The sequence below is a fragment of the Pimephales promelas genome, chromosome 10 (genome assembly GCF_988280905.1).
Source record: "Pimephales promelas chromosome 10, fPimPro1.hap1.1, whole genome shotgun sequence".
In the NCBI taxonomy this organism is placed as follows: domain Eukaryota; kingdom Metazoa; phylum Chordata; class Actinopteri; order Cypriniformes; family Leuciscidae; genus Pimephales; species Pimephales promelas.
Genome location: NC_142778.1, coordinates 29,155,494 through 29,182,041, shown reverse-complemented (window position 1 = coordinate 29,182,041; position 26,548 = coordinate 29,155,494). Strand labels below are relative to the sequence as shown.

General features: G+C 35.9%; 2 protein-coding genes across 4 annotated transcripts; both read left to right on the top strand.

Moving 5' to 3' along the window:
* Positions 1-415: 415 nt before the first annotated feature.
* On the top strand, positions 416-8,939 carry ppcdc (phosphopantothenoylcysteine decarboxylase). 2 transcript variants are annotated; one of them, XM_089116423.1, is made up of 6 exons: positions 416-817; positions 1,978-2,073; positions 2,231-2,359; positions 2,456-2,624; positions 2,856-2,948; positions 8,603-8,939. In XM_089116423.1, the coding sequence occupies exons 1-5, from the start codon at positions 677-679 to the stop codon at positions 2,927-2,929; spliced, it is 609 nt and encodes a 202-aa protein (XP_088972549.1). In that variant the 5' UTR covers positions 416-676; the 3' UTR covers positions 2,930-2,948; positions 8,603-8,939. The 2 variants fall into 2 exon arrangements, with proteins under 2 accessions (XP_088972549.1, XP_039549354.2); XM_039693420.2 differs by having other exon boundaries at positions 417-817; positions 2,856-2,962.
* A 4,621-nt stretch (positions 8,940-13,560) lies between these two features.
* On the top strand, positions 13,561-26,297 carry prmt2ip (PRMT2 interacting protein). 2 transcript variants are annotated; one of them, XM_039693272.2, is made up of 4 exons: positions 13,561-13,797; positions 15,722-18,625; positions 22,046-22,082; positions 24,832-25,019. In XM_039693272.2, the coding sequence occupies exons 2-4, from the start codon at positions 15,763-15,765 to the stop codon at positions 24,881-24,883; spliced, it is 2,952 nt and encodes a 983-aa protein (XP_039549206.2). In that variant the 5' UTR covers positions 13,561-13,797; positions 15,722-15,762; the 3' UTR covers positions 24,884-25,019. The 2 variants fall into 2 exon arrangements, with proteins under 2 accessions (XP_039549206.2, XP_088972548.1); XM_089116422.1 differs by lacking the exons at positions 13,561-13,797; positions 22,046-22,082 and having other exon boundaries at positions 15,733-18,625; positions 24,832-26,297.
* The last annotated feature ends 251 nt before the right edge of the window (positions 26,298-26,548 follow it).

Genomic DNA, 26,548 nt, shown 5'->3' with positions numbered 1-26,548 from the left:
TAAGAGAAAAAGACACAAGGCACGAGACTTGAGTATAGCGTCTTTTATGAGTCAATGAACTACGCTACCCATGAAGCACTGGGAATGACGTAATCGACTAAAATAACGACAATACATAAAATGTGCAACATTAGCTACAAATAAATTAAGAACATCTGCGATGTGCATGGATTTATAGACTATTATTATAAGCATGAAATACAAAATATATGATGTAATTGAGTTGCACTTATGGATTATGGGTAGGATAATTCGTCACGAATTTATTTTTTGGAAATTTAATTTCCATAGATAAAGGCGTAAGTACTATTAAGTTACATGTAGCAATATTATCTGTTCGCCAGCTTCATGGAGCATTTTACTGTGTCCACTTCCACCCAGTGACGGCGCTGTGACGTCCGGTGACGTCGTGTTTGCTCCACTGTTTACGGAAGTAAAATAAAACCTGAAGACAGAATGAGCGACCATTAACGTGCACGGACTGTAAATGTTTCTCATTAAATGTGCAATTTAAGTGTTCAATTAAATTCCTCATCCCGTGCTATGGTTTAAAGATGGATTTATACAAATACCATAACGTTACCTTGCAAAAGAAATGCTTTAGAAAGGGAGAGCTAATCGAATAGAACATTTTTATAGTTAACACGAAGATTGCGATTGCTATAAGATTGATATAATGCAGCAGGATTCTAAATCTAATCGTATACTAGACTTGCAAACAAATAGTACAAGGTTTAATGTTCTGGTCGGTTTGACCGGCAGTGTAGCTGCACTCAAGGCGCCTTTGTTAGTAACTCAACTCCTTGAGATTCCAGGGGTAAGTGTATTTATATTCCGACAGTTCAAACTGTGTATGCATGCTTGAAGCTGACAGAGCATGTCCTCCAATGTTATTTTCATTTCTCACATTGTCCACTAGAGGGTGCAATTTTTTAACATTATAAGTCATTTAAAATGACTACTACATGTCATGATTTATTGAATAAATAATGAACTCAAAATTTGTAAGATAGAAATCATATTGGGTTTTCAATTTTTAATTAAATTATATATATATTTATAAATTATATATATACTTTTGGTTTGAGTGGATGTTGCCATTTTTTTCCCTAAATTAAATGGAGGATATTAAAAGCATAATAGTTTGTCCTTTTATTTATTTGGTTTACACATAAATTTAACATATTTGTTTAATTTATTTGACTTCCAAGTAGCCCTCAAACCATATTCACTTTATAGCCCTTAATCCTGTAATTGTGGACAAATGTGGGCACAGAGGACTCAGGTGTGGTCCTAATTTTTATTTATTATAAATGTTATATCACTGTCTTCGACGAAGTTTTGTCTATCCATTATAGTGTTGTTGTTGTTTTATTTTGGTGGAATTTTTAAAAAATCTTCAAAAAGTACTATGTCAATTATGCTTATTTTTATGTTTTATTTTATTTAACTACATTAAAATATCATTCCAATAAGTTCTTAGAGCTAAAACATAAAGATGAAGTGACTTTGCTGTCACCTGGTGTCTTATTTTGGCTGATTTTAGAATGCTCTAAATTACAGTTTTTCCCGTTCATTTCTATAGGTGCCCATTTTTGACCCAAATACAAGATTAAGGAGGTTTTTTTTCACCCATTTAACATTGTATAATTGAGTCAAAAAAAAAAAAACGTAGAAAAAGTAGCCAAGTCTTGTACCGCTGATATATTTTTTAAAAATAAATCAAAACTATTTTGCCCACATTTTCCAGAATACGGTTTTAGGGATAAATGAATGAGTAAATAAAATTTGTTCAAAAAACAAAACAAAAAAAAACAAACATCAAACATAAAAAAAAAGTTCATAGCCTTGTTTTGTGAATTGTTTAATGATTTTAAGTGTCAGTCAAATACGAGTTGAGGGATGGGATAAATTGCATAGGAGTTGTTGTTGTTTTTTTTCGGTGAACCTATAATTTTTTCCCGTTCTGTTTTCTAGGTTGATGTACGTGTGGTCACCACAGAACATGCAACTCATTTTTACGATATCAGTGAAGTCTCTGTTTGTGTGTACAGAGATAAGGATGAGTGGGAGGTGAGTACAGCCTTTGAAGAGGAAGAGATGCATTTTCATTAATCAAACAACATTATTACATTGTTTCCTGCTGTGATGTTACATCAATACACTAACTAACCTGATGTGAGAGTTTTAGTAGAAGATGTGAAAGGCTTTCCTTATATTTCTATGCTAGATGTGGACAAAGCGCTCTGACCCTGTGCTACATATCGAACTTAGACGTTGGGCAGATCTTTTAGTGATTGCTCCACTGGATGCCAACACACTTGGCAAAATTGCCAGTGGAATATGTGACAACCTATTGGTAGGTAAAGTATTAATGACATTGTCTGGTCTTTTATATGGATTTTCTTTAGATGCATTACTATATAAGTAAACTTACCCATTTTGTTGCTGACAGACATGTGTGGTGCGGGCCTGGGACACCAGCCGACCTCTGCTCTTCTGTCCTGCTATGAACACAGCCATGTGGAGGCACCCTATCACTGCACAGCAAGTGGCCACACTGAAAAGCTTCGGCTACGTTGAGATACCATGCATTTCTAAAAAACTTGTCTGTGGAGATGAAGGTATCTTCCAAGAATGTGTTTTTTTACGAGGCAATTGCTTTGATAAGGGAGAATGGAACAGATAAAAAAAATCTCATCGGTGTGTGAGAATCAGTCATGCATTATTCATTAACTGAAGATCAAACAGATGTTAAATGACAGGCTTTTTATTAGCATGCTTCTGAGGATTTAATTAATAATTTTTTCTTGTGTTTTGGTCCGTCTTACATTCCAGCCTCTGTATCTTCACAGGTAAAGGTGCCATGGCAGAGGTTTCAACTATTGTTGAAACTATCAAACAGTACACCCAGAAACATCCTGAATGACCTTAGACAGGGCCAGCAGGTCGGAAACACAAGGTTATCCACACATCGTTATTATTATTATCCATGGTCTATCTTCTATTACATTTAACCTGGATTTTGCCATGAAAAGCTGACATAGCACTGAGAAACAAACAAACATATTATTTTTCTGTCATGTAAAGTTCTTTGTAATGGCTCTATGTATTACATCTATTGAATTGCAAAGAAATTTAAAATAAATAGTTGTTTCGATATTGAAAAAATTCCAGCTTAGCTGAATGTCAGTATTGTTTCATTTCCAGATCACTTTTTCAGTGGTAGCTTATACACAATGTGTGACCAAAAAAAAAAAAAAAAAAACTTTTCCTAGTAACATGACTTTGTTTAGTCAATCTAAATTTGCTCATTCACTAAAGGCAAAATTCCTCATTCAGCCAATAAGTTAACACTTTGATAGCTTTACATATAGACTTTTAGGACACTTATTGTGTTAAATGATCCATGCATCTTTGTTTGTGAAGGAGAAATTGTCCTACAAACCAAACATATTCAGGATCTCAGCACTGGACACACAAACCTCAGGAATGGTGACAATCAACAAACGTAAAAAGATGAGCTCTTAAGATCATGACGTATAAGTTATTCACGCTGCGTAATTCTTTGTTGTTTGACTAAATGGGACAACATTCTGTTGGTCTATCAGGGTTTTTTTGTGTGTGTTTTTTTACAGTGTATTGTCATTTATTGATACTAGTGTATTGTCATGGAATGATATCAGAGTAATGACTTCAAAATCCATGTAACACTTATGATCAATAGGGAGATACACAGGCTATTTAGAAGGGAACTAAATATTCATGGCTGGTTGTAGTTTACTTGATAAAGAACTGCTTTAAATGTTTAAAGTGTATGTGATCTAGATTTGGGATACATGTTCTCTGTGAACTCACACTTGTCTCAGAGGTCGAGTGAGGGGCCTCTAACCGCAACAGTAGCAAGCGGTCATGAAAATAGCCTCAGGTTGAACTAGAAGATGCTGATGTACTTAACACCTCCATATATATTTTTTTTTTCAGATGCATATCCTGTTTGCAGGTTGCCGTTAGAAATGGGTTCCATCTATTATGTGGTTAACCACTAGTATGGTCTCATTTGGCCAAGATGCACCATAGATGCACAACTATATGATTACCTTAGATTTGGTCCAAAATAATAGTAAAAAAATGTTTTTTAAGGCTTCGTAAAATTATTGAGTGAAGTATATGGGTGATTTTTCAATTAGGGAAACATTTCTGTCCCCCAGGAAGATTTTATGGAATATGTAAAAAATAAATAGGTTTATATGATAGATTATAATAGCAATACTGTTTAATTATCCTTTTATTGGTAACACTTTACAATAAGGTTCATTAGTTAACATTAGTAAATGCATTAACTAACATGAACTAACGATGAGCGATGCATTAGTTACAGTGTTTATTAATCTTTGTTAATGTTAATTAATACAAACAGCTGGTCATTGTGCGTTCATGTTAGTTCACAGTCCATTAACTAATGTTAACTAATGCAACCTTTGATTTTAATAACGTATTAGTAAATGTTGGAATTAATATTAACTACGATTAATAAATGCTGAAGAAGTATTGTTCACATATTGTACATGTTAACTAATGTAGTTAACTAATGTTAACTAATGAACCTTATTGTAAAGTGTTACCCTTTTATTTTCTCCTCATTTTTAAGTGTTGAATTTCTTAGAATAATTATTCGAGGATTATCCTGACCAGATTTTTAAAGTAAAAGAGTTAAAAGGGAAATTTATCTTTGCCATGCCTAAAATTTATTCTCAATCAATTTTTTTATTTGTGTACATGTTTATTTGTGGAAATATTTATTGCGGTCATTAACATCAAGCCAAGCATTTAACAGTTTTCAGGGGGAATATATATATATATATATATATATATATATATATATATATATATATATATATATAATACTGACTAAAATAATTTCTGATCTCTAATCAGTGACACTAATTTCTCTCATAACCAAAAATATATATCAGAATTCAAAAGTGTTCAATCTTTCTCAACAAGAGACATATATATATATATATATATATATATATATATAATACTGACTAAAATAATTTCTGATCTCTAATCAGTGACACTAATTTCTCTCATAACCAAAAATATATATCAGAATTCAAAAGTGTTCAATCTTTCTCATAAAACAAGAGACTGCTGTGATAATTGAGACCATTTTACCAATCAGACATTTAAAACAATCCCAAAGATGAAAGGGAAGAAACAATAGAATCATAAGATAAAGTGGTATATTGTTTGTGAATTTTTTAGCGACTTGAGCCAGGGCGAAAGGAGGGCAGTAGGGAGAGGGTGGCTCATACTGTAGATAAGCCAGGAGAAAAGTCTGGTTAAAGCAGTGTCCTATGCTCTTTCATTGAGATCTTCTCCTCAGATTAGTGAATTTTATTGTTTTATTGCAGTGTTTGATCTCATTTTTTGTCTCAGCAGGAAAACCAGTCTTACATAGACATGGTCAGCAACAATAATCAGATTGGCTGTGGCATTTAAATGTTGCTAGAAAATAAGAAAATATTTTTAATTTTGCCGCAGAAGTCGAGACTCATCAAGCCAAGCAACATTTCCCCAATCTTTTATTGTCCAATTTTGGTGAGCGCCTGTGATTTGTAGCCTCAGTTTCCTGTTCTTATCTGACTCGTTTTGGCACCCGGTGTGTTGTTCTGCTGCTGTTGTCCATCTGCTTCAAGGTTTGGTGTTATTTGCGTTCAGAGATGCTCTTCTGCAGGCCTCGGTTGTTACGAGTGGTTATTTCAAGGTTATTAGGTTATTTTGCTAAATCGAACATATTTTACGAATTGGCCAATTCGTATGAATTCGTACGAATGACCTACCCCTTACCCCGCCCCTAAACCTAACCATCACGTGGGTTTAGACAAATCGTACAAATTCGTACGAGTGAGATCGTACGAATTAGACACTTTTTAATTATGCGTCGAATTCGTACAAATTGGTCATGAGATAGCGTAGGTCGAACCACGAACGCTGTTCATACAGTTCAGAAGTTCGCTGAACTTCATACAGTTCAGCTCACTTGGCACGTCGTTCGTGGTTCGACTAGTCAAGACTGTTTTCCAAGATGGCTCCTGTCTGTATACACGAAGTGAACTGTCTTTATAAAATATCTTCTTATTAAACAGTTACAAAGTTCTCAATGCTTTGTTTTGCATGTAGGGACCCTCATTATGTTACTGTGTTAGTGTGGGGCTATTTTGAGCCTGGTTAGCGGTATTAACTTGAGATTTCTTTTTACTTATTAAATGCCCCCATATTCTAACATATATGCTAAACAGTTTTTAGAGATAAAACCCTTTACATTCGATTATCATGAAAACAAATCTCAGAGAACGGTTGACTAGGTACCAATGTGTAATTAGACCAAAGGTTCATTTTGCGCCGGAGTTCTCCTTTAAACCACCTTTCTTCCTCATTCTGATGCTCCGCTTGAATTTGAACAGATCATCATGACCATCTCTACATGCCTAAATGTATTGAGGTGCTGCCATGTGATTGGCTGATTAGATATTTGCATTAACAAGCAGCTGTGCAGGTTTCTAATAAATTGTATAGTGTATATAACTTTTATAAAATTATTACCAATGCAATATTTTCATATTTTGTTACATTTTCCATTTTAACTATTACATTAATAATTGTATGCTTCAAATTTGCTGTTCTGTTTAAATTATGCAGAAACAAAATGCTGTTTAATGACTTCCATTGTGACACCTTACCCATTTACATTACATGTTGTAATTGTTCAATAGGTTTTGTGCAAAATATAGAAATGAACTTTGCTGCATTGTATCAAAGGATCGATCATTTTCGTGTTAGTTCAGTCAACGATACATAAACTGGCAGATTACATTTTAACATTTAATCAAAACACTTGTTCATCCTTATTTGCTTAGCAAAACAGCTAAGGTGTTGTCATCAGATGTGCTGCTTTACACACAGTCCCCAATCTGATGCGCTGTCCTCCTGTCATTGGCTGCCAAGCCAGACAGAGGGGAAACCTCTGTCAAGCATGGAAAGTGGTGAAATCAACAAAGCATAATGTGGAGGAGGCTCTAATCTCTTGGCGGGCTAAATAAGTGTAAAATATTCTTAGTCACATGTGGGTTGTAGATGGCACGGATCGGTGTTATTCAAGGTCGGTTCGCTAAAAAGATATTTGTGCAGGGGAAACAGGAAACATCATGTATTGCGAAACATCAAGAACCCATTTATTGCACAATACTGGTGCACTTACGTTCAAGTCTCCTTTTACTCTTGAGGACAACAACAAAATATAATTAACATTTAATGTGTTTTTTTTCTCTATGTGTGAATGTCTATCGAATTTATGATTTTAAAATGCACACACAAACCTTGCAGACTTGCATACACACCTGGGGCTCAGGTACCCCAGCAGATTGCTTGATGTTGGAGGTGTCAGGTTGAGTAAACACTTGTCACATTTCCTGCCTGTAGTCCTTTAGGGATGTTGACGGGCCCTTGGTGCTTCTTCCCCAGGTAGCTGAAATGTAATATAGACATGGCTGATGTAACTCTACAGTTGAGTGAACTCATAGCGCATGAACTGGCATGGTTTCATCACTTATCATAAACATATCACATGTTCAAAGTAAACACATTCAAACTAGCATGAATGTGCTGCTGCTGCTAAAAACAAAATGAACACAACAGGAAATATTTGAGAATAAACCCTGTTATACTAGTTCATAATATTTACTGATGCCAATGATACTGATTTAAAAACGTAGATATGAACATAAACTAAGTTTAATAAAAGTTGTATTCATAGGTCAACAAATCAAACAAAAATCAAATCACTGCACATTTTTATTATGTAACACAGCACATGAAGATCAAGATCGAACGTTTCGGCAATCAGCCTTCTTCAGTGAAACATTATTGGTTCATGCTTTACTAATGTTATTAAATTAAACCTTATTCTAAAGTATTACCAATATATTCTTTTTATATCATATATTAAGAATTGATTTTATTTGAGCTTCTACAATCACAACAGTTGTTAAGATGTTCCTGATAAACATAGCAATCATTGACTTTTCACTATTGCCTAACTATCATATTTTCTGTTGTTTTCTTCCGGTTATTTGCTGATATTTCAATTTCCTTATTGTAACTGGCAGAAAGCTTGTCTGTGTTAGACCACGCAGTCTCAGAGAAAGTCTCACCTTTGAATGTGTTATTTCAGTTAAATAGAAATAGGATTATGGTGTCAAATGTGACAACTAAGGGTCACATGTTGAACATCAGGCGTTTGTGCATACTCTCCCCTCCCCCTCCCTGGAACCGTTTAATATGTCACAACCGTCATGTTAACTTTGGCTTCCTTTTTCGTTTTATCTAGCCGAGTTATTTCATGACCTTTGTTCTCCCTCTTGAAATTGTTCTCTACTTGGATTGTTTGTAATGTTTAGATAAAATGGTAAATGTTTTGTGTATAAGAAAAATGGGGAAGTTATGAAGCTTCACATTATGCAAAAAAATGTTTTTTTAATCTTTTGGACAATGAGTACATTTGTGAGAACTCATTTGTTTTCATCTTTCCTTATAGGGTTTTAAATAAAGAACACCTGGTCACATGAAAACTGGAAGTGCAAGGTGTTGTGGGAAATCCTTTAGAGACCCAGTTCCTGAAGAAAAATCACTCCCTGGGGAACATTCGGTCTTACGGAGGACATCAACTTGTATGTACGTTAGTTGCGATCTCAACGACGTGCAAACAATTAGACACAGTTGACAGATGTTTAGCATCAGTACTGTAAACGAAAGAAATCGGGTAAAAATGTGTATTGACAGTAAAGCTTCTGACAGCCAGTTAACTGCCATTATTCATTCCACATGTCAGTTATTTTGCAGCTAAAATAAACACATTACATTCTGTTAATAAATGACCTAAATCTGGCTTCCTAAACCATGACCAACCATTAACGAGGGCTCAATAAATGACGGACATCTCTGCTATCTGTGTTGTGTCGAACCTGAAATGCAGGGATTCTGATGAACACTTTTACAACATTTATTAATCTCAGTCAGTGTTAATCTTAATATTTACTGATACATTTTTAAAATCAAAACCTATATCTAAATGCACTGTGAACTAACGTGAGCATGAACATTTTTATATGTAAATTTATAAAAATGTATATAACTATATATATGGGGTGGATTCTTGAATACTGACTCAAAATGATTTGGGTGGTTATAGAATTACACTTCTCACTGGAACGTGCTCTCTTCTCGTTTTTCACATGTTAACGTGTCTCGTTTTTTGACATGTTAAAGGAGTAGTTCACTTTAAAAAAAACTTTTGCTGATAATTTACTCACCTCCATATCATCCAAGATGTCCATGTCTTTCTTTCTTCAGTCGAAAAGAAATTAAGGTTTTTGATGAAAACATTCCAGGATTTTTCTCCATATAATGGACTTCAATGGAAACCAAACGGTTCAAGGTACAAAAGACAGTTTCAGTGCAAACTGTTCAAAGGGCTTTAAATGATTCCAGACGATGAATAAGGGCCTTATCAAGTGAAACGATCACTTATTTAATAAATAAATAACAAAGTTTAAGTTTTATACGCTCAAATGGTCGCCTTGCTCTGTGATGCACGTTCGTGGCTCTCCTATTCGAACTTATTCATCAAAATAAACGAATCTTTTTCTGAGTCAAATCGTTCGTTTCGTTTGTTGAATGAACCAAACGACTCAGAAAAAGATTCGTTCATTTTGATGAACGAGTTTGAACAGGAACTGAAAGTGTCTTTTGGACCTTGAACCGTTTAGTTCCCATTGAAGTGCATTATATGGAGAAAAATGATGGATTTTTTTCATCAAAAGCATTAATTTCTTTTCGACTGAAGAAAGAAAGACATGGATATCTTGGATGACATGGGGGTGAGAAAATTATCAGCAAAAGTTTTCAAGTAAATTACTCCTTTAAGACATATATTTACTCTTCTAGCTTACCATGGCAGGACACTGGGGTCACTCAGGCCCCAATTATTCTTACAATACCCTTCAAAATGTTTAAGAGCGTTTGAAACATTTGAATTCACTTATTATTGCAGAAGTGTCTTCTAAAGTGCTCTGTAGTAAAATTGTCATGTGTATGATAAGACTATAGTGGAAATGCATAACTCATGAGCCTGATTTATGCGTGCGAGGTAATGAATTAAAGCTACTTTGTCCTTCCAAGCAATGTTTACTATTACTTATCTGGGTCAAAGTGCGTATAAAACATCCTTCTATGATTACACGTATAATTAGAGGAAGTGCTGCAGACGTTATTGACTATACTTGTTTGCCCTCAACCATTTATTATGGATGATACAATATCTTTGATACTAGCATGCATATTGACATCAAAGCTCTTGACCTTTGCGACGATAAGGAGGTAATAGAACATATTGAGTGAACGCTTGGTATTTCCCGTCCATTTTAATTCTAACAATCACTGAAAATATAACGTGCGCACGCTATCAACTTTTTCAATTTTTGATAGGTTTAAAATTCAATGTAATTTTTTGTCAAACAAATGTGATATTACTCACTTTATTAATGTTTTTACTCTACATTTGTGCAGTGTTGGGGGAATTTAAGGTATTATTTAAATGTATATAAATAAATATATCAATATTTTTTTTTAAATAGGAGGCATCCAGAGTATGACTTTTTTATTTTCACGCTAACATACAACCAGATATCATTCCAATTTATTTTTTTGTTTGTAGAATAGGCAAGTGTCAACCACGAAATCAACTCTCATGCCATTTAGATGATGGGAACTTTTTATTTTTATTTCAGAAAACGTCGTTTGGGGTAGAAAAAAATTGTGCCTAAGTGTTATATTCAACCATGAAATCAAAATGGGTTCAATCAATTCGTATTTTTTAAGGAATATTGCACTTCTTATTATAAATGGTTTATCCATACACATCATTATTTAAAAAATAATAATAATAATAATGTGCCCTCACAATCTTTATTAAAAAAGTTGGTGTTTACCAGTGCGATGGGACAACCTGTCACTCACATGAGATCACAGCAATATCAAACGACAACAATCTTATGATCCAATCAATTCCCGATGGACAATAAAAACATAAATAAAAAGACTATCGTGACTTCCTTTTCGGGCCGACTTTAAGCATATATTTAAGTAAAAGAACAGCAGTTCTTTTACTTAACAAAACTACTGTACAGCAGTATTTCAAAATCAATATTACAATGAGCGCTGTGTAATTTACATCCAGTGCAGTTTCAAAATTTTCTGAATTCTTCCAGCATTAGCAGAGTATAATGTCTCCTTTTACATGGTGGATTCATGTAGAGGATTAGGGCTATATATGGTCAACAACTTTATTTTATCTAATGCCCCCCCCCCCCCCCCCCCCCCAACCACACACACACTACTCTTAGTAGATGCACTTTTTTGGTGTTTTTAATCAGAGTAATTATTACATTTCATTCTCCAATCAGTCTGACTGTAGAAGAACATAAACCTTCCCTTTTTTCCCTCTAGCTGCACCTTCCGGATAAGCAAGAACCTGTGAGCATAAACACTGAAATGAAATTATCATTCCCAACCGCAATGTTTGGACTACCTATCAGCTCTGTTATGAGTCTGAACAGGGGGTGATGGTAGCTTTGTGAAAGAGCACATGAGCAGTAAGTCCTAACAAGAAGTTACAACTTGTCTAATTTATGGTGTCTGACACATCAGTTTGAGGAACATTCTTTAAGGCAGTGTTGCCTGGTCATGGGAGAATCATGACAGCTGATTTCCTGTTACATTTTTTTATATCGTGTTTAGTTCTTTCTTTTTAGGTCAACGTGATCTATTGTCCTGAAATTGTGTTAGCGTGACGACTGGAAACATCTGCGTCTCAGGATAGATAAAAAGGGTCGTATTTCATTCCTAGACAGACAGAAATGTGGACAGATGCCAGTGCTCAGAGGAGTAAAACATTTGTTTTTGTTTTTTTAGATCACTTCTATGTGTGAGACGAAAGACAAAGACTTGTTAAAAGAGTGTTGCATCATTTCCTTTGTTCTGCCACTAATATATTCCTCTGCATATTGACTTTTGCATTAGCATGAGTTTATTGAGCAAACACAAATCCAGCAGAGCATATAGATGTCAGGTAAATAAACTCATGAAGTTCGTCACCATTCCAAATAAATTTCCGACTAAATAAACTCCATTCCAAGTAAATAAACTTGTATAACACATCTACAGTTGGACTAATGAGGCATATGAACTTTATCAATCAAACGCTATCCTTAAACTGAATCAAACGGTATCTCTTCATACTAATTGTGAGTTTATAATCATAATTTCCTATCACATATTGTGTCAGAATCACTAAGTTCTCAGCTTCTCCGTCTGTTGTAGAAATGTGATGGTGAGAGGTGTTGGTCAGTTTGTTCATTCCAAGCACTGACTGGTACTTTGAGATTTTACATGAATGACATAATATTGCATGAAGAAAGGAGCCCTGTCTGTCTAAGCAGGCTACATTTCCATTTCATCCCTTGTAAGAAAAGCTATTCAGTTAGCGGAGCAACAAAACCTGTTGTAAGTTTGTCATGCCATCTTAAACTGACAGTTGGTGATATTTCCACGCAGAGGTGTGTGAATAGACATGTCAAACATCACAAACCACATATAGGCCTAAAGGATATGTGTGTTCTCATGGCTGTTAAGGCACTGGTTGATAGTAAACATCCTTTTTTAAAATTAGTCTTCTGTTTCCTATTAAAACTAATGTTTTAATGAGATTTTTTAGTGACTTTTAAGGGCAATAAATCTGCAGCGTCACTTATACATCACAATATTTCAAGAAAATAGGCATCCATAAATCTGAGACAACATTAATAATCTGTAATGTTTTTTTTTTAAACCTAAAGAGACAAGTTTGGAGATTTTGAATAATATAACTGACATAGAATGAAGAATATTTTTTCTAGGTCAGATTTAATCATTGTGAACCTTTGTACAGATCGTCTGATATATATATATATATATATATATATATATATATATATATATATATATATATATATATATATATATATATATATATATTGCTTCAAGTGAAGCACAAGATGCTCTTTGGATCATTCTCAAATCATGCTGGAGAACATCATCATCATCATCATGTCTTGTCACAAACTTGTGGAGTTTGTCATTAAAACTAAAGGTGGCCATGAATACCAGGCATTCTGAGAACATTGCTCATGTTTTGCAGTTAAACTCTAGTAATTTAATCTGTAAAGATATGAGATTTAAATTAAATAATATATTCTTTAAATAATAATATAATGCAGAAGGCTTTTTTCACAGACCTATGGACTGTACCCTAACTTTCTTTAATAATCTATGTTGTCAAAAATTCTGAATTTTTTTATTCAGTGCAACCAAGACAAAATATAATGTATTAAACATGTTTATCACTGTCATATGTTGTCACGCATGATTTAACTGCTACCGCCTGTGCGTTTAAGCCCCGCCCTCTTTCTCACTGTCGCCGTTCGATTGGCTATACGTGCTGCCACCGACATACTTCGACTGCTAGTGCTAAATAACCTTTCGGAAAATAAGAAGCAGCGACGTTAAAGCAGCATGCTTCTTCTCTCTGCTCTCTTGAACAATATTTCATACGCTCCCAAATCGTTTGGATAATACTTATGGGTCTTTCAGTTGTCATGGATTGGTTGCGGACGGATAGGAATTTCAGTGCACGAGGTGAGTGTTGCTGTATAAACAAAAGTTGGTTTAGAAGTTATTACAACGTGAACTTGTTGGCGAAGGTTGACGAAGTTTTACGAACATGATCAATACACACAGATGAATGTTGACAACTGTTTAGTTGTGGTGTTACGGGTGTAAAGTTTGGCATTGGACTTTGAGACCGGTTTTCAGCGGGTATGATACACTATCAAAATTATCCGAAGTAAACACAGTGTAAGTTAATATATTAAAACACAGTTTACATTGTTTATTTAAATGTACGTTTAATTACGACGAATCCTCCACATATCGAAGCAGGCTCCTGAAGTTTTGTCGCTGTTTTCCTCCAGTTTATAGAAGTGTCTAATACAAATATTTAGATCAGGTAGCCTAAATGTTGATGGATGTTTACCAAAACATCCATAACGTGACCCAAAAATGGTGTCTTCTCTGAACTTGGATTTGCATGAATGAATTTGCATATTCGCTTCTTTCACATAATAGAGTCTTGTCTTCAATGTGTCAGGGTGCAAAAAGGTTGAGTACGTTTCACAGTATAATTTTTATGTTTATGTTAACATTCGGTAACTGGAAGTTTTAGCTCTTCACATAGGTCTTCTGTGTTACTTTGGCATCAATCATAATAGTCTTATTTAGAAATTATGGCCGCGTCCTAATGCGGCACGCGCCTATGATGCTCACAAGTGCGCACTACGTAGGCAACTCACGAGGTTTTGGAACACATCCACAGTATGCTGAAAGATGTTGGGGGTTGTTTCATCACTTTGAGACCTCTGGGTGGCCTCACCTGGGGACTGACTGTCTCCACCACTGATAAACCACTTAAATCCCCCTTCACTGCCAGTGTCAAGGCTTGTGTTACCCTCCTGTGAGCATCATTATGCTCTCTTTGCTCATTAGGGAACATCACAGAAGGGAATGAATCTCCCCTATACGTGAACACTGTTCAAATGGTAGCTATTGCCGTTTATAAATATTAAGTTTTAAAAATACAATAAATGTTTAATTTGAAACTTTTACATTATAAAAATATAAAGATATTTATATGAATATGAATAACATGTCAAAATACATAATTCAATTATTTTTCCAATTTGTTTAATTTACTAGATAACATAATATTGATTGTAAAAGCAGTAAGAGCAATTAGAAATGATTGTGTATACATGAATACGTATATCCTTAATTGTTATATTTTCTTTTTGTCCTAACTGAACTCAAAATGCATGTGCCAGAACATTTGTGTATATTTACACATAATTTACTTTGATATATTTGCCGAAATGCAATACGCTCTTGCACTCAAAGGAAGTAAGGTGCACCCACTGTTGTAAAGCAGAAAAGTGCCTGTTGTTTTCTTATTGTGGTTACCGCTCAAACATTTCTTCCTAATGTTTGGAGGATCCTGTCATGTGACATTTGCCAAAATAGAATGAAGAACTGTACAGCTAAGCGACTGTTTTAACAAAACCACAGAAAGGAAGGTGTTTCTAAGTAGATAAATAAACCACAGAGGTGAACCTGGCTGACTTATTTATATATATATATATATATATATATATATATATATATATATATATATATATTAAGAGTTCAGATGCAAAAGCCTCTAAATGACATTTGAAATTTTCTTCTTTAATGATTTTTTTTATCAAACTTGTATAAGTTCAGTAATTTCACTTAAATAACAATTAATAGGTAATTATAATTGCCATTTAAGTGAAATCACTGAACTTAAATATACAAGCTTGATAAAAATGATCATTCTAGAAGAAAATTTTAAATGGCACTTAGAGGCTTTTGCATCTGAACTCTTCATATATTACTCTTGTCAGGTTACTTATTCCAGTGATTGTACAACATTGATAATGATAATTTAACATATACACCCAACTTTTCTTCTTATTTTCTTGTATAGATATGATTTAGCTGGGTCAAGTCAGAGCCTGTGAATCCAAGATGAGCAGTAAGCAGGGACGGAGCTGCATCAACCCTGTAGTTCAAAGTAATATGGAAGGTGCAGTGGGCACTGTAGTCCCCGTGGGGCACCCTAAAGCCGACCGCCTACAACACTATTCCCAAGATAAAGCTCTACCAATCAGCAGGGCTTATTTCCCTTACTCTCTCAGTGGACAAGACACTCTTGACTTTCCTTCTCCATGGGGCTCTTCAAAAACCTGCGTGAGAAATGGGCCGAGTCCAAGGATTCGTTCCTCGGCCACGGAGGGGTCAATTACAATTCCAGCTGTTTACAGGCCTGATAAAGTGTCTTTCCCAGTGGATGTTGGTGGTGGCCGGTGTGCTCTACCGCAAGAGTTGGCAGCGAAGCAAAGATTGGCCTATTATGCCAGCAGTCCCAGACAGCACAGTCCCAGAGCAGCAGGGGTCATCTCACCAGTGGCAGTTCCCAAGGGTCACATTGGAGGGTCAGATGCAGAAAGCTGTGTTGGGCTGGCTATTCCAAAACCAGTATACGGTCATAGCCCCTGCTGCACTGAGCGTGGATGCACTACAGGGCATAGCTACAGCATTGAACATGGACCTCATAGGATGTCCCCTCACATATATGATGGTGAATGGGCTGCTCATTTCAACCGTCTTGCTTACCTGCACAAAAAGGGCCAGGAAGCATTGATGCAACAGAGGGTTTTGCAGTTAGAGCATGGTATGGAGGCTATAAAGGACGGAAAGACAGAGGGCTACCGTGGTATCGGATCAAACGTGAGCAGGAGAGCTCTTCCTTTAATGGAACCGAGTTATACTTACAACACTGAACGCCCGTTTGTTGGTGCTACGCCAGAGTACTGCCACCGTGCCCCAATTCGTCCACAGATGCACACGGGTCTTCCCTATGCGTATGACCCAAGGACTATGGCACACCGTGGAGTTCCTTCAAAAGTATATCAGAACCATCCTCCAACATCTAAGTACACACGTATGCCTCTGTGTCCCAATGTCTATTATCCTCAGAGTCACCCTGAGGCTTACCGAACAGATCACAATGCTATTACAGATGAGCATAGTCAACATCATCAAATGAATCAGTTTCATCCCCCTCAAGCTGACTTGATGTCACCGTCCTGCTCTGTTGCCCCCCCACACCATCATCTGATCTCAAAATATCCTAATTATCATCCTTACGGGGTGCATTTAAATAGTAGCCAAGCACCCATGCATGAGCAGCCACATCCCCCTTTCCAAGTGCATCAATCAGAGCGACCACTTGATTTTTCTAGACGAAGAGTGCAAACACCCGACTCCCCTCGGGAGCTTTATAGACAGTCTGGAACTTCTGGGGCTTTCCATCCTACTCCAGCGCACTACAGACGTCTCAGTAACGCCACTACCCTTGAACACTCAGAGATGTCTGAAACTGGTTTTCCTGTTGTTGGCGGCTCCAAAGAATTTCCTATGAAGTCCTCTGAAGAGGTATTTAAGAACAGGCATCATGTTTCAGATCCACCTGACCAAGATGTGTTAGCTAAAAGGCACAGAGAGGAACTTGAAACACACACGGACGGTAAAAAGCAAAAGATTGACTCAACCCATGAGTTGTCAGATGATGAGCCTCAGTCACCGTCCTCCCCACCGATGCCAGTTATTAATAAAGTTTTTAGCTTGGCTCCTTATAAAGTCTATTTTGAAGCTACAGGCATGTCGACTTCCCTAGGAGATTCAAAAAGTCCAAAGCCAGAGCTTGAAGCGACCCGGCTTAAACAAGAGCCGGAAATTGAAAACTGTGATCTAGAACCAAATTCAGGTGAAAGGGACCTCGGGTTGAAACAAGAAGCCCAAATGTCACCAGCTAACAGTGACAATCTAGTTGAAATTCCAGATACTATGAAGATCAAAAAAGAAAAACTGGAACCAGATGACGTGTCTTATCAGTCGGAAATGAAAGTGAGCATTGCTGAGGAGATGAATCATGAGGCTCATGATCCTGCGGTCAAAGAAGAGCAAAGGGAGTCGGACACAACTATATCTGGCTCTCTTCCTTGTCATGTTGTAGTAAAAAATGACTTTGAAGAAGAAAGCAACCCACCCTTAGTAGAAAAGTATGAATCTTCAGCCACATGCAAGAATGCTGTGAAAGATGACATGGAGTCAACACCTCCAGTGCCATTTCCGTTGACTAAATTCTCTCTCACTAATATCCCACCTCATTGCCTTAAATTATCAAATTTTAAGATAGTCATCCCTGCGATCCTTAAAGCTCCAGCAACACAACCTGTTGAGGTTCCTCAGTCTCCAGTGGAGGACAAACCACTTATGAGCAGCAGCAAACATGCCCGTAATCAGTTTATGGAGCTTCACCAGTCCCTCTGTAGGCTAATATACTGTTGTGTTACTCGAACCCCGTGTCAGGAGCTCAGGGACTGGTTGTGCAAACTGGACCTTCGAGAGTCAGGCAAAGCTCAGAAGGTGTCTTGTCTCTTGGGGTTGAAAATGAGGGAATTATGGCTGAAAGGTGAAGAGATGGAAGCGTCCCTTCAAAAGGTGGTCTGTCAGCTTCAAAGCTACGTTGAAAGCCGCGAATGTCCCTTTCCTCATGTCATGAGGGCTGGTGCGGTGTTCATTCCCATGTTGGTGGTCAAAGAGGTGCTGTTTCCTCAGGTTCAAGGCACATTCATAGACCAGGTCCTGCAAGAGCATCGAGTGGAGCTCAGGCCCACCACCCTCTCAGAGGAGAGGCAGCTCACTCAACTCCACAGAAAGGCTTTCTCTTCGAAACTCCGGAGACTTCTGTCCCTTAAACATCTGCCAGATATATACCCTGATGTCCTCAACCTTCTCTACCATGACAACGTCTGCAAGTTCATTGGTGAGTGCTGGATGGTTGACCACTATAAATAGCATAAGACGTTGGAATGCACAAAATGTTGGTACTGTGTCAGTTAACAGCCGTTATTTAAGTTTGGATATTTAATTGTACATGCTCATTTTCTCTATTTTTACATTTAGATTATATTTGTATTCAAGTAACGCTCACCTAAATTTAATAAATGTAAATTTTAAATGTAATTTGATCAAAATTAATTGTTGCTGCCTTGTTAAACTACTTTAAATGACTCCTTTTTTTCACATCGATCTACACTCCATGCACCATAATGACAAAGCAAAAAAAACAAAACGATTTAATTTGTAAAAGTACACAACTCTCACTAAAAGATTTAACAGCATTAAATGCATATCAGAGCAAAAACCATGAGCTCAAAAAAAAAACTGCATGTGGAGCTCAGAGACCGATCTGGGGAAGAGACCTTTGTGTTGAGACCGATCTGGGGAAGACTATAAAAAAAATCTGCTGCATTACACAGAAGCATGAAGCAGCCTCCATAATACTTACTGGAAGAAGTTAGGAACAACCAGGGCTGTGTTTCTCAAAGGCATGAGCTAAGTTGATCATAGAGACCACTTGTAGCAATGGCTCTATGATCGACTTAGGCTTACGATTAGGGGTGCACCGAAATAAAAATTCTATACTGAAAACCAAAACCGAAAATATTTTTTTCGTAATAATAATTTATTTGTTATTTGTATTTATTTAATTTACCACTTATCAAAATAAAATATTGTCCTAAAATCTATTATTATAAGAGCAGATAGCGGGGAGTATGGAAGCTTGTTTCCATCACTGAATAAAGAAAAAGAAAATAATAATTGCGACTTGTTATCTCATAATTGCGAGATATGAAGTCAGAATTTTTAGAAAAAAAGTCACAATTGTGTGTTATAAAATCAGAATTGCGTGTTATAAAGTCAGAATTGCGTGATATAAAGTCAGAATTGTGAGAAAAAAAGTCGCAATTGCGTGTTATAAAAATGACAGAAGTGTGCCTCTTTATCTCACAATTCTGACTTTTTATCTCACAATTGCGAGATATGAAGTCAGAATTGTTAGAAAAAAAGTCACAATTGTGTGTTATAAAGTCAGAATTGCGTGTTATAAAGTCAGAATTGCGTGATATAAAGTCAAAATTGTGAGAAAAAAAGTCGCAATTGTGTGTTATAAAAATTATAAAAAGTGTGACTTTTTATCTCACAATTCTGACTTTTTTTCTCACAATTGCGAATTTACATCTCACAATTCAGCCTTTATAACACATAATTGTGAGTTTATATGTCGAAATTCTGACATCTTTTCTCAGAATTGTGAGATATAAACTCACAATTGTGAGTTATCAGGCCAATTCTAAGGGAAAAAAGACTAACTTTTTCCCCCTCAGAATAGTTTATATCTCACAATTCTGACTTAACACACAATTTAGACTTTAAATCTTGCAATTCTGACTTTATAACACACAATTGCGACTTTATATCTTGCAATTCTGATTTTATATCTCGCAATTCTGACTTTATCTCACGCAATTGCGACTTTATATCATGCATTTCTGACTTTATAACATGCAATTCTGACTTTATATCTCACAATTCTGACTTTATATCTCGCAATTCTGACTTTATATCTCGCAATTCTGACTATATCTCGCAATTCTGACTTTGCATATCTCACAATTCTGAGAAATAAAGTCAGAATTGTGAGGAAAAAGTCGCAAGTACCGTTTTTATTTTTCATTCTGTGGTGGAAACAAGCTTCCATAGGGGAGTGGATCAGTGAACGAAAGGGTAACATCATTTCAACAGCGTTGCCCAGCAGCATGGCATTACCACACCATGTTACAGCAAAGTGGTGCTATTGCAAACAGAAAAAAAGTCTACTACAGAGAATTTTCATGTCACCACATTATTTAAGTGGACTTTGCTTTTCCGGTGAGAATGAGCGGTACATGAGTGGAGAGTTCACTTGGGCCGTGAGCAGCTTGAGCAGAGCTCCTCGCTGGGCGGCATGTATTTTCAGCTCATTTTTTGGCCTTTTTTTCAATTTCATCCAAAAAACAAAAAATAAAATTTTTCGGAAGATAATTTATCTATGCAAAAATTTTGGTGAATCCATACTTGCAATGCTTTTGGGAAACACAACCGAGGACTCTTCCAAGAGCTGGCCTTCTTGCCACTCTGAGCAATCGATGGTAAAGGGCCTTGGTTAGAGTGGTGACTAAGAAGAGTGACCTCTTTTGTAGAAGGACAAACATCACTGCAACACTCCACTTATCTGGGATTTGAACGCCCAGACTCAAGCCTCTCCTCAGTGAAGACGCATGAAACCCATTGTAGTCATTTATAAAAAAAAAAACACTGTAACCTGAGGGTGTAAAGGTGCTTCAACCAAGTACATGCGTGCAATGTATTTATTTCAGTTTTTCTTTTTAAATAAAGGTGTTCCAAATCTGTTATTTGATTTGTCATTATGGTTTATGGGGTGTAGATTGGTGTGAAAAAAAGTAATTTAAAGTATTTTAATATAAGGCGGGGTGTGGAGTACAAATACTTTTGCAGGTTGATATTAAAATTCTGTTCTATTTTGTTTAAATAAATTAAGTAAAAATGTAATATATTTTTTTATTTAAATTATTTACAAAAAATAGTACATAATTTTAATATCAACCTTGAAACTGTATGTAGTATTGGTCAGAATTTTAATATTGGTGTAACCCTAATACAACTTTTCATGAACGAATCATAGTTCGTTTTTGTATATTGCACTATGGTAGTTACGGTACTGTTATCCTCATTGCCTAAAACATACTGCAGCATATTCGGATCAGATTTATGGTTCCTTTTTTTTAGTTTTGTAACTGGTCTCTTCAAATAAAAAGCTGTCATGACTCATGAGGAGTGAAAACATTTTAATGACTTGTTCATACTAAACATATTATTTTAGGGTTACATTTCATAGTAAATGGAAGGATAACTGTGAATACTGAAACTTTGTTATAATTTTAGAAATATTAAATTTCAGTTCCACATTTTAAGTAAAAGAATGATCAAATTGTGTTGTGTCTTGATTGTTGGTTTATTGTATTACACATTCTGGCTGAATTCTTACTCTTTAGATAGGAGGCTCAATATTACATAATCCATGATATTAAAGTTTAGTCCTAGATCAAGTCTTTAAACTGCTAAATTATTAGACATTTTATATTTTTTAAATGCGTATAAAAACCTATTTTATTCTGTTATTTGAATTATTTTTTATAATTTACAGTTACTTTAATTTCTTTAATTACATACATGGTGCATACCTGTGGTGACATCTCTTTTATTGTTCATGTTTTATGATTTATTTTTAATCATACTTTTGTCATACTTTTTTTGATTTGATACACGTTTGTTGTTGCAGATTCCACTGCTACAGATGGTGTCCAAAAAATGCCCAGGTACCTTCTTATTACTTCGTCCCCCAAAACTCTCTCTCCAGTCACAAACAGATCTCGTTGACAGTTGTAGAGCACACTTTGTAAATCTTTGAACCACTCATGTTTCTTCCTGGAGCAGTTGTGTTGCAGGTGTTTTCTGATCAGATATAGTCTGGAACGGAACAGTAAGACGCTTTAGGATATCTTTCAGTTTCAGATGCGTGCACTTAAAGGAAGGAAGTTAGAATTCTTTTGGGGGAATGCTAAGGCGGGTGGGGGATGGAAGGGGTTGCCATATGCACTGGCGAACATTTCTCACCTGCAGTGCCATTACAGACCACCAGGTGGCCGCTGTCTGTTATGAGTTACAGACTTCAGATGGTTTTTTCTTTTTCCTTTGTACTACTAGTAGTGGGAAGTTCAGATCATTTTACTGACTCGGATCTTTGAATCTCGTTTCGAGTCATTTCAGCAGAATATAATTCAAATGTCATGTTAAATAGCCCAACATATCTAGTACTTACGAAAAAGTTGATTACAAATAAACTATAGGTAATGCAGCCAAAGCCAAAATATAAGAAACCGAAATGTTTAATTAAATGATTAGTTGGGTCTTAAGTCAGGCTGGTGCAGTCTGTTAGTTCCCCTATGGTTAGTTCACCTCATCTCCTGATCCGAGAAGTTATTTCTTTTGCAATTTCAAATTGATCGCCTCTGTTCCCCGCCTCTCGTTTCTTCGGATTCGAACTTCGAGACGTTACGCTAGTTCAGTCTCGTCAGTGTCTGATCTGGGCCATGTGACACAGCCCCATATGCATTTGAATGCACTGCTGTACCGGTCTGGAAAGACAAAGTTTCAGGTCCGAGTCTTTTTTTTTTTAAGTCACAAATAGGGCTGTCAAACAATTAATCGCGATTAATCGCATCCAAAATAAAAGTTTGTTTACATAATATACGTGGGTGCACTGTGTATAATTATAATTATTGTATGTATTTAAATACACACACACATGCTTGTATATATTTAAGAAATATTTTCATGTATATACTGTATAGATTTATATATAATTTATATTATATATAAATATTTTATATATAAATATTTTTTTTTTCTTAAATATACATGCATGTGTGTGTGTATATATGTATATATAATATATATATATATATGTATATATAATATATATATATATATATATATATATATATATATATATATATATAATAAAAATAATTATACACAGTGCACCCACATATATTATGTAAACACAAACTTTTATTTTGGATGCGAACCCATTGGCTCAATGCAAAAACAGAAATGATTAGTTCATCTTTCGAGTCTTTTGTTCTTTTGTCACGTGACCGCTGGTATCTTGATACAAATACAATATTAGATTTGTATTATTGACTGCATCTGAAAGTACTGTACTGTATATTGTTTTACAATATGTGTCAACAAAGTCAGGTCTTGTGCCATTTTATATGAAGGGGAACAAAATTATTTCAGCAAAGTTGTTTTTCGGGTTTCCCCAGACCACAACAATGCGTAAGAATTAGGAGATCATCCCTATTTTTTTCTTTCTTTTTTTTGTTTCCTCTTTCCTCTTATTTCCTCTTTTCTGCAGTTTTCTAACATTTTAACCTTTTTTAAAAATAAATAATAATTTCAGAGACCATTTAATTGCTTTTTCACCTATTCTGTTTCATTAAATGGCTTATTGTTCTTATTGACATGGGTGGGTAATATAGCTTCTATTAATAGTAACCTGTTCAATTACATTTTATTAATGCTCCGGTTGTGTTGCTTCAAGAATGCATGTGGTTAATGCATGACTAAAAGATAATCGCTTATGAGGTGTGTTCATATAAATAGGTTTTTAAAATAAAAATTTATATAAAAATTCTGGAGCAAAGCAAATCTCAATGTTCGGTCTGACACATTTACATGGTCACTAACAACATTTCAGACAGAATGCAAGAACGTGTCCTGTGTAATTGGCCTTTAATACTAGTTCACCAAAAAAAATTACAAATAATAAAATGAATTTATTTCATCTACTCGCACTCATGTCATTCCAAAACTGTATGATTTATTTGGTCTTCTCGAACACAAAAGATAAACTCCTGGCTGTTCCAAAAAACACACCATAAAGGTCCATAAAACTGGTTGGAAGCCATAGAATATTCAATATTCGCTGAAATTCTCCCTATGCTTGCATACATTCAAATAGGCTCTATCAAGTTGCTTGGACTTTATTTTTTTAGAGAAGATAACTACTGTTTACATGTGTTATCTGCACTTTGTGTTTAACGCGGAGTTAAATGTTATCATTTTAAAAGATTGAATGATAAATGATCAAGTCCAAAGAGATATAATACCCAACAAAGAAAATTCAATCTGTTCTAAACCTGTATGACTTAAAAATATATTTTATAGAAAATTGGAATATTTAAACATAATTAGATTTTTCATATATGTGTATGTTTACTGAATCTTTTTTTACTTTTTTACCCCTTTAAAAAAAAAAAGAAAACTATTCAAAGAATTTCTGTAATGTCCTACAGAAGAAGGAAAGACATACCTTTTGGAATGACGTGGCTAATTAGATGATGGCAGTTGTAATTTTTGGGGTGACCTGTCCCTTAGTTCAACGTATGAGTGTATAAACCCATACCATGTCTGGTTTCTCATATATTATAATAATCTAGCTTTAATAGTGGTCATTTAACAAATGCTGAAACTAAATTCCAGTTTGTTTTCTTCCTACAGGAGCAGAAACCAGCTTAACCTTCAAGAGAGAGAGCACGGACAGCTCAGATGAATCGTCCGACTTTGTGGATGGCACTGAAGGATTCTACCCGGAGTCCTCCAGACCACTCTCCCCGAAAACCACATGGGTGGACAATTATTGCCCGAAGACAAAGAAAAAGAAAGGGAGAGTAAAGATTTCCTCCAAGAGGACATTTTTAGATGAGACCAGTTCATCACTAGAGGATGAGTTCTCTGAGGAACCGGCGAGGTGGAGCGTCGTCAGTTCCATAGAGAGAGATGAATGGGAAGTGTCTCTTGTGACGCGCAATGACAGGGGACCACATGTGGAGGTAAACATTGAAGATGAAACCCAGGAAGAGCCTGAGAACTCCTCCTGGGCGCGACCTTTGACCTCTGATGACCTCTCCTCTGATAGCACCGAAGAGTGTGAAAGCACGTCGTCAATGTCCTTTCAGAGCCGCAGATCCAGCTCAGCAGGGTCTGCTCAAGGCTTGTCCAAAGGGCCCTCCAGTATGGTCCTCAAGCTGAGGAAGGTCTTCTACAATGAGGGTCACAGGGGCAGAGTCCCCCACTACCAGAAGGTCACAGATTCTTCCGAAACTCCAGGGTTCAGACACACGGACAGTGACCATTACAGGAAAAAGAAACGCAAATCATCCCAGCACAAAAGACGCCGTGCCGACAGGGAGTTTTCTTTCAGTTCGTACTCTCAAAACCATCCCTACCTCTCAAAAAAACATGTTTCCAAGCACCGGCGCAGATGGGTCCTGCGCTCCGCTGTGCAGTCTGCCCACCAGGCCATGGACAACAGGTATCCTGAACTGGTGGGGAAGAGGATATGGCACTTGTACGAGGAAAACGACAAAACAGAAGTGTGGTACAGAGGAGTAGTGCTGCGCATCCATGAGCCACATACCAACCCTCTGAAAACTGTGTTTGAGGTCAAATATGATAGCGAGCCCGAGTGGCAGTACTATCTTGAGTTGCTGTTAGACTATAAGAAAGGATGGTTGAAAGTTGAGAACTAAGACTTGTTGACGGTATTATTGTTTTTATTTTGCACCTGAGAACTGAATTGATTCTAAACTGTGAATATGATTGAATTGTTGAACTGTGAAAATTTGAATTGATGAGCGAAGTTTTGGATGAATTTTTGCAAGCAAAAACTTGACACGTTTTAAGTTACAGTGTGTTCAGTTTCAACTCATCTTTGTTTCTGGTGTCAACAATGTTTCAGTTCTTGCTGTAAAGTTGTTGGCAAACATTCCCAGCAGCTGACATGTTGAAAACTGTTCCATGTGATTGCAAGGAAATGCTGTAAAGCAAGATGTTTAACTGTTTACAGAATAACTATTTTTTTATATTGGCTGTTGTCATGTTATGTACCTGATTTTTAACCCTTTTTAAAAAAATTAAAAGGTGGCTTGCTCCAATTCATTTTTTAATAAACATCCTTAAATTGACATTTGAGATTTCATTGTGACGTTTTTTAAAGAGCTCTCTAGTGAATAGGCCTATTTATGGAAACGTGTTCCTACTTTAAGAGTTAATAAAGATAGTTGTAACTTTGTGCATGATTTTGGTACTATTTAATGTTTTTGAAGTTATTCTCACCAATGCTGCATTTATTTGATACAAAAATAGACGAAAAATTGTAATATTGTTAAAACTGTGAAAAATTATTTATTTATGTGATGCAAAGCTGGATGTTCCA

Excerpts from the sequence above, each read along its gene's own strand:
- ppcdc (XM_089116423.1), top strand. The coding sequence starts at position 677 with ATGCAGCAGGATTCTAAATCTAATCGTATACTAGACTTGCAAACAAAT. Across the intron at positions 2,074-2,230 it reads GAGATAAGGATGAGTGGGAG|ATGTGGACAAAGCGCTCTGA; the intron begins GTGAGTACAGCC and ends TTTCTATGCTAG. Across the intron at positions 2,625-2,855 it reads ACTTGTCTGTGGAGATGAAG|GTAAAGGTGCCATGGCAGAG; the intron begins GTATCTTCCAAG and ends GTATCTTCACAG.
- prmt2ip (XM_089116422.1), top strand. The coding sequence starts at position 15,763 with ATGAGCAGTAAGCAGGGACGGAGCTGCATCAACCCTGTAGTTCAAAGT. Across the intron at positions 18,626-24,831 it reads CAACGTCTGCAAGTTCATTG|GAGCAGAAACCAGCTTAACC; the intron begins GTGAGTGCTGGA and ends TTCTTCCTACAG.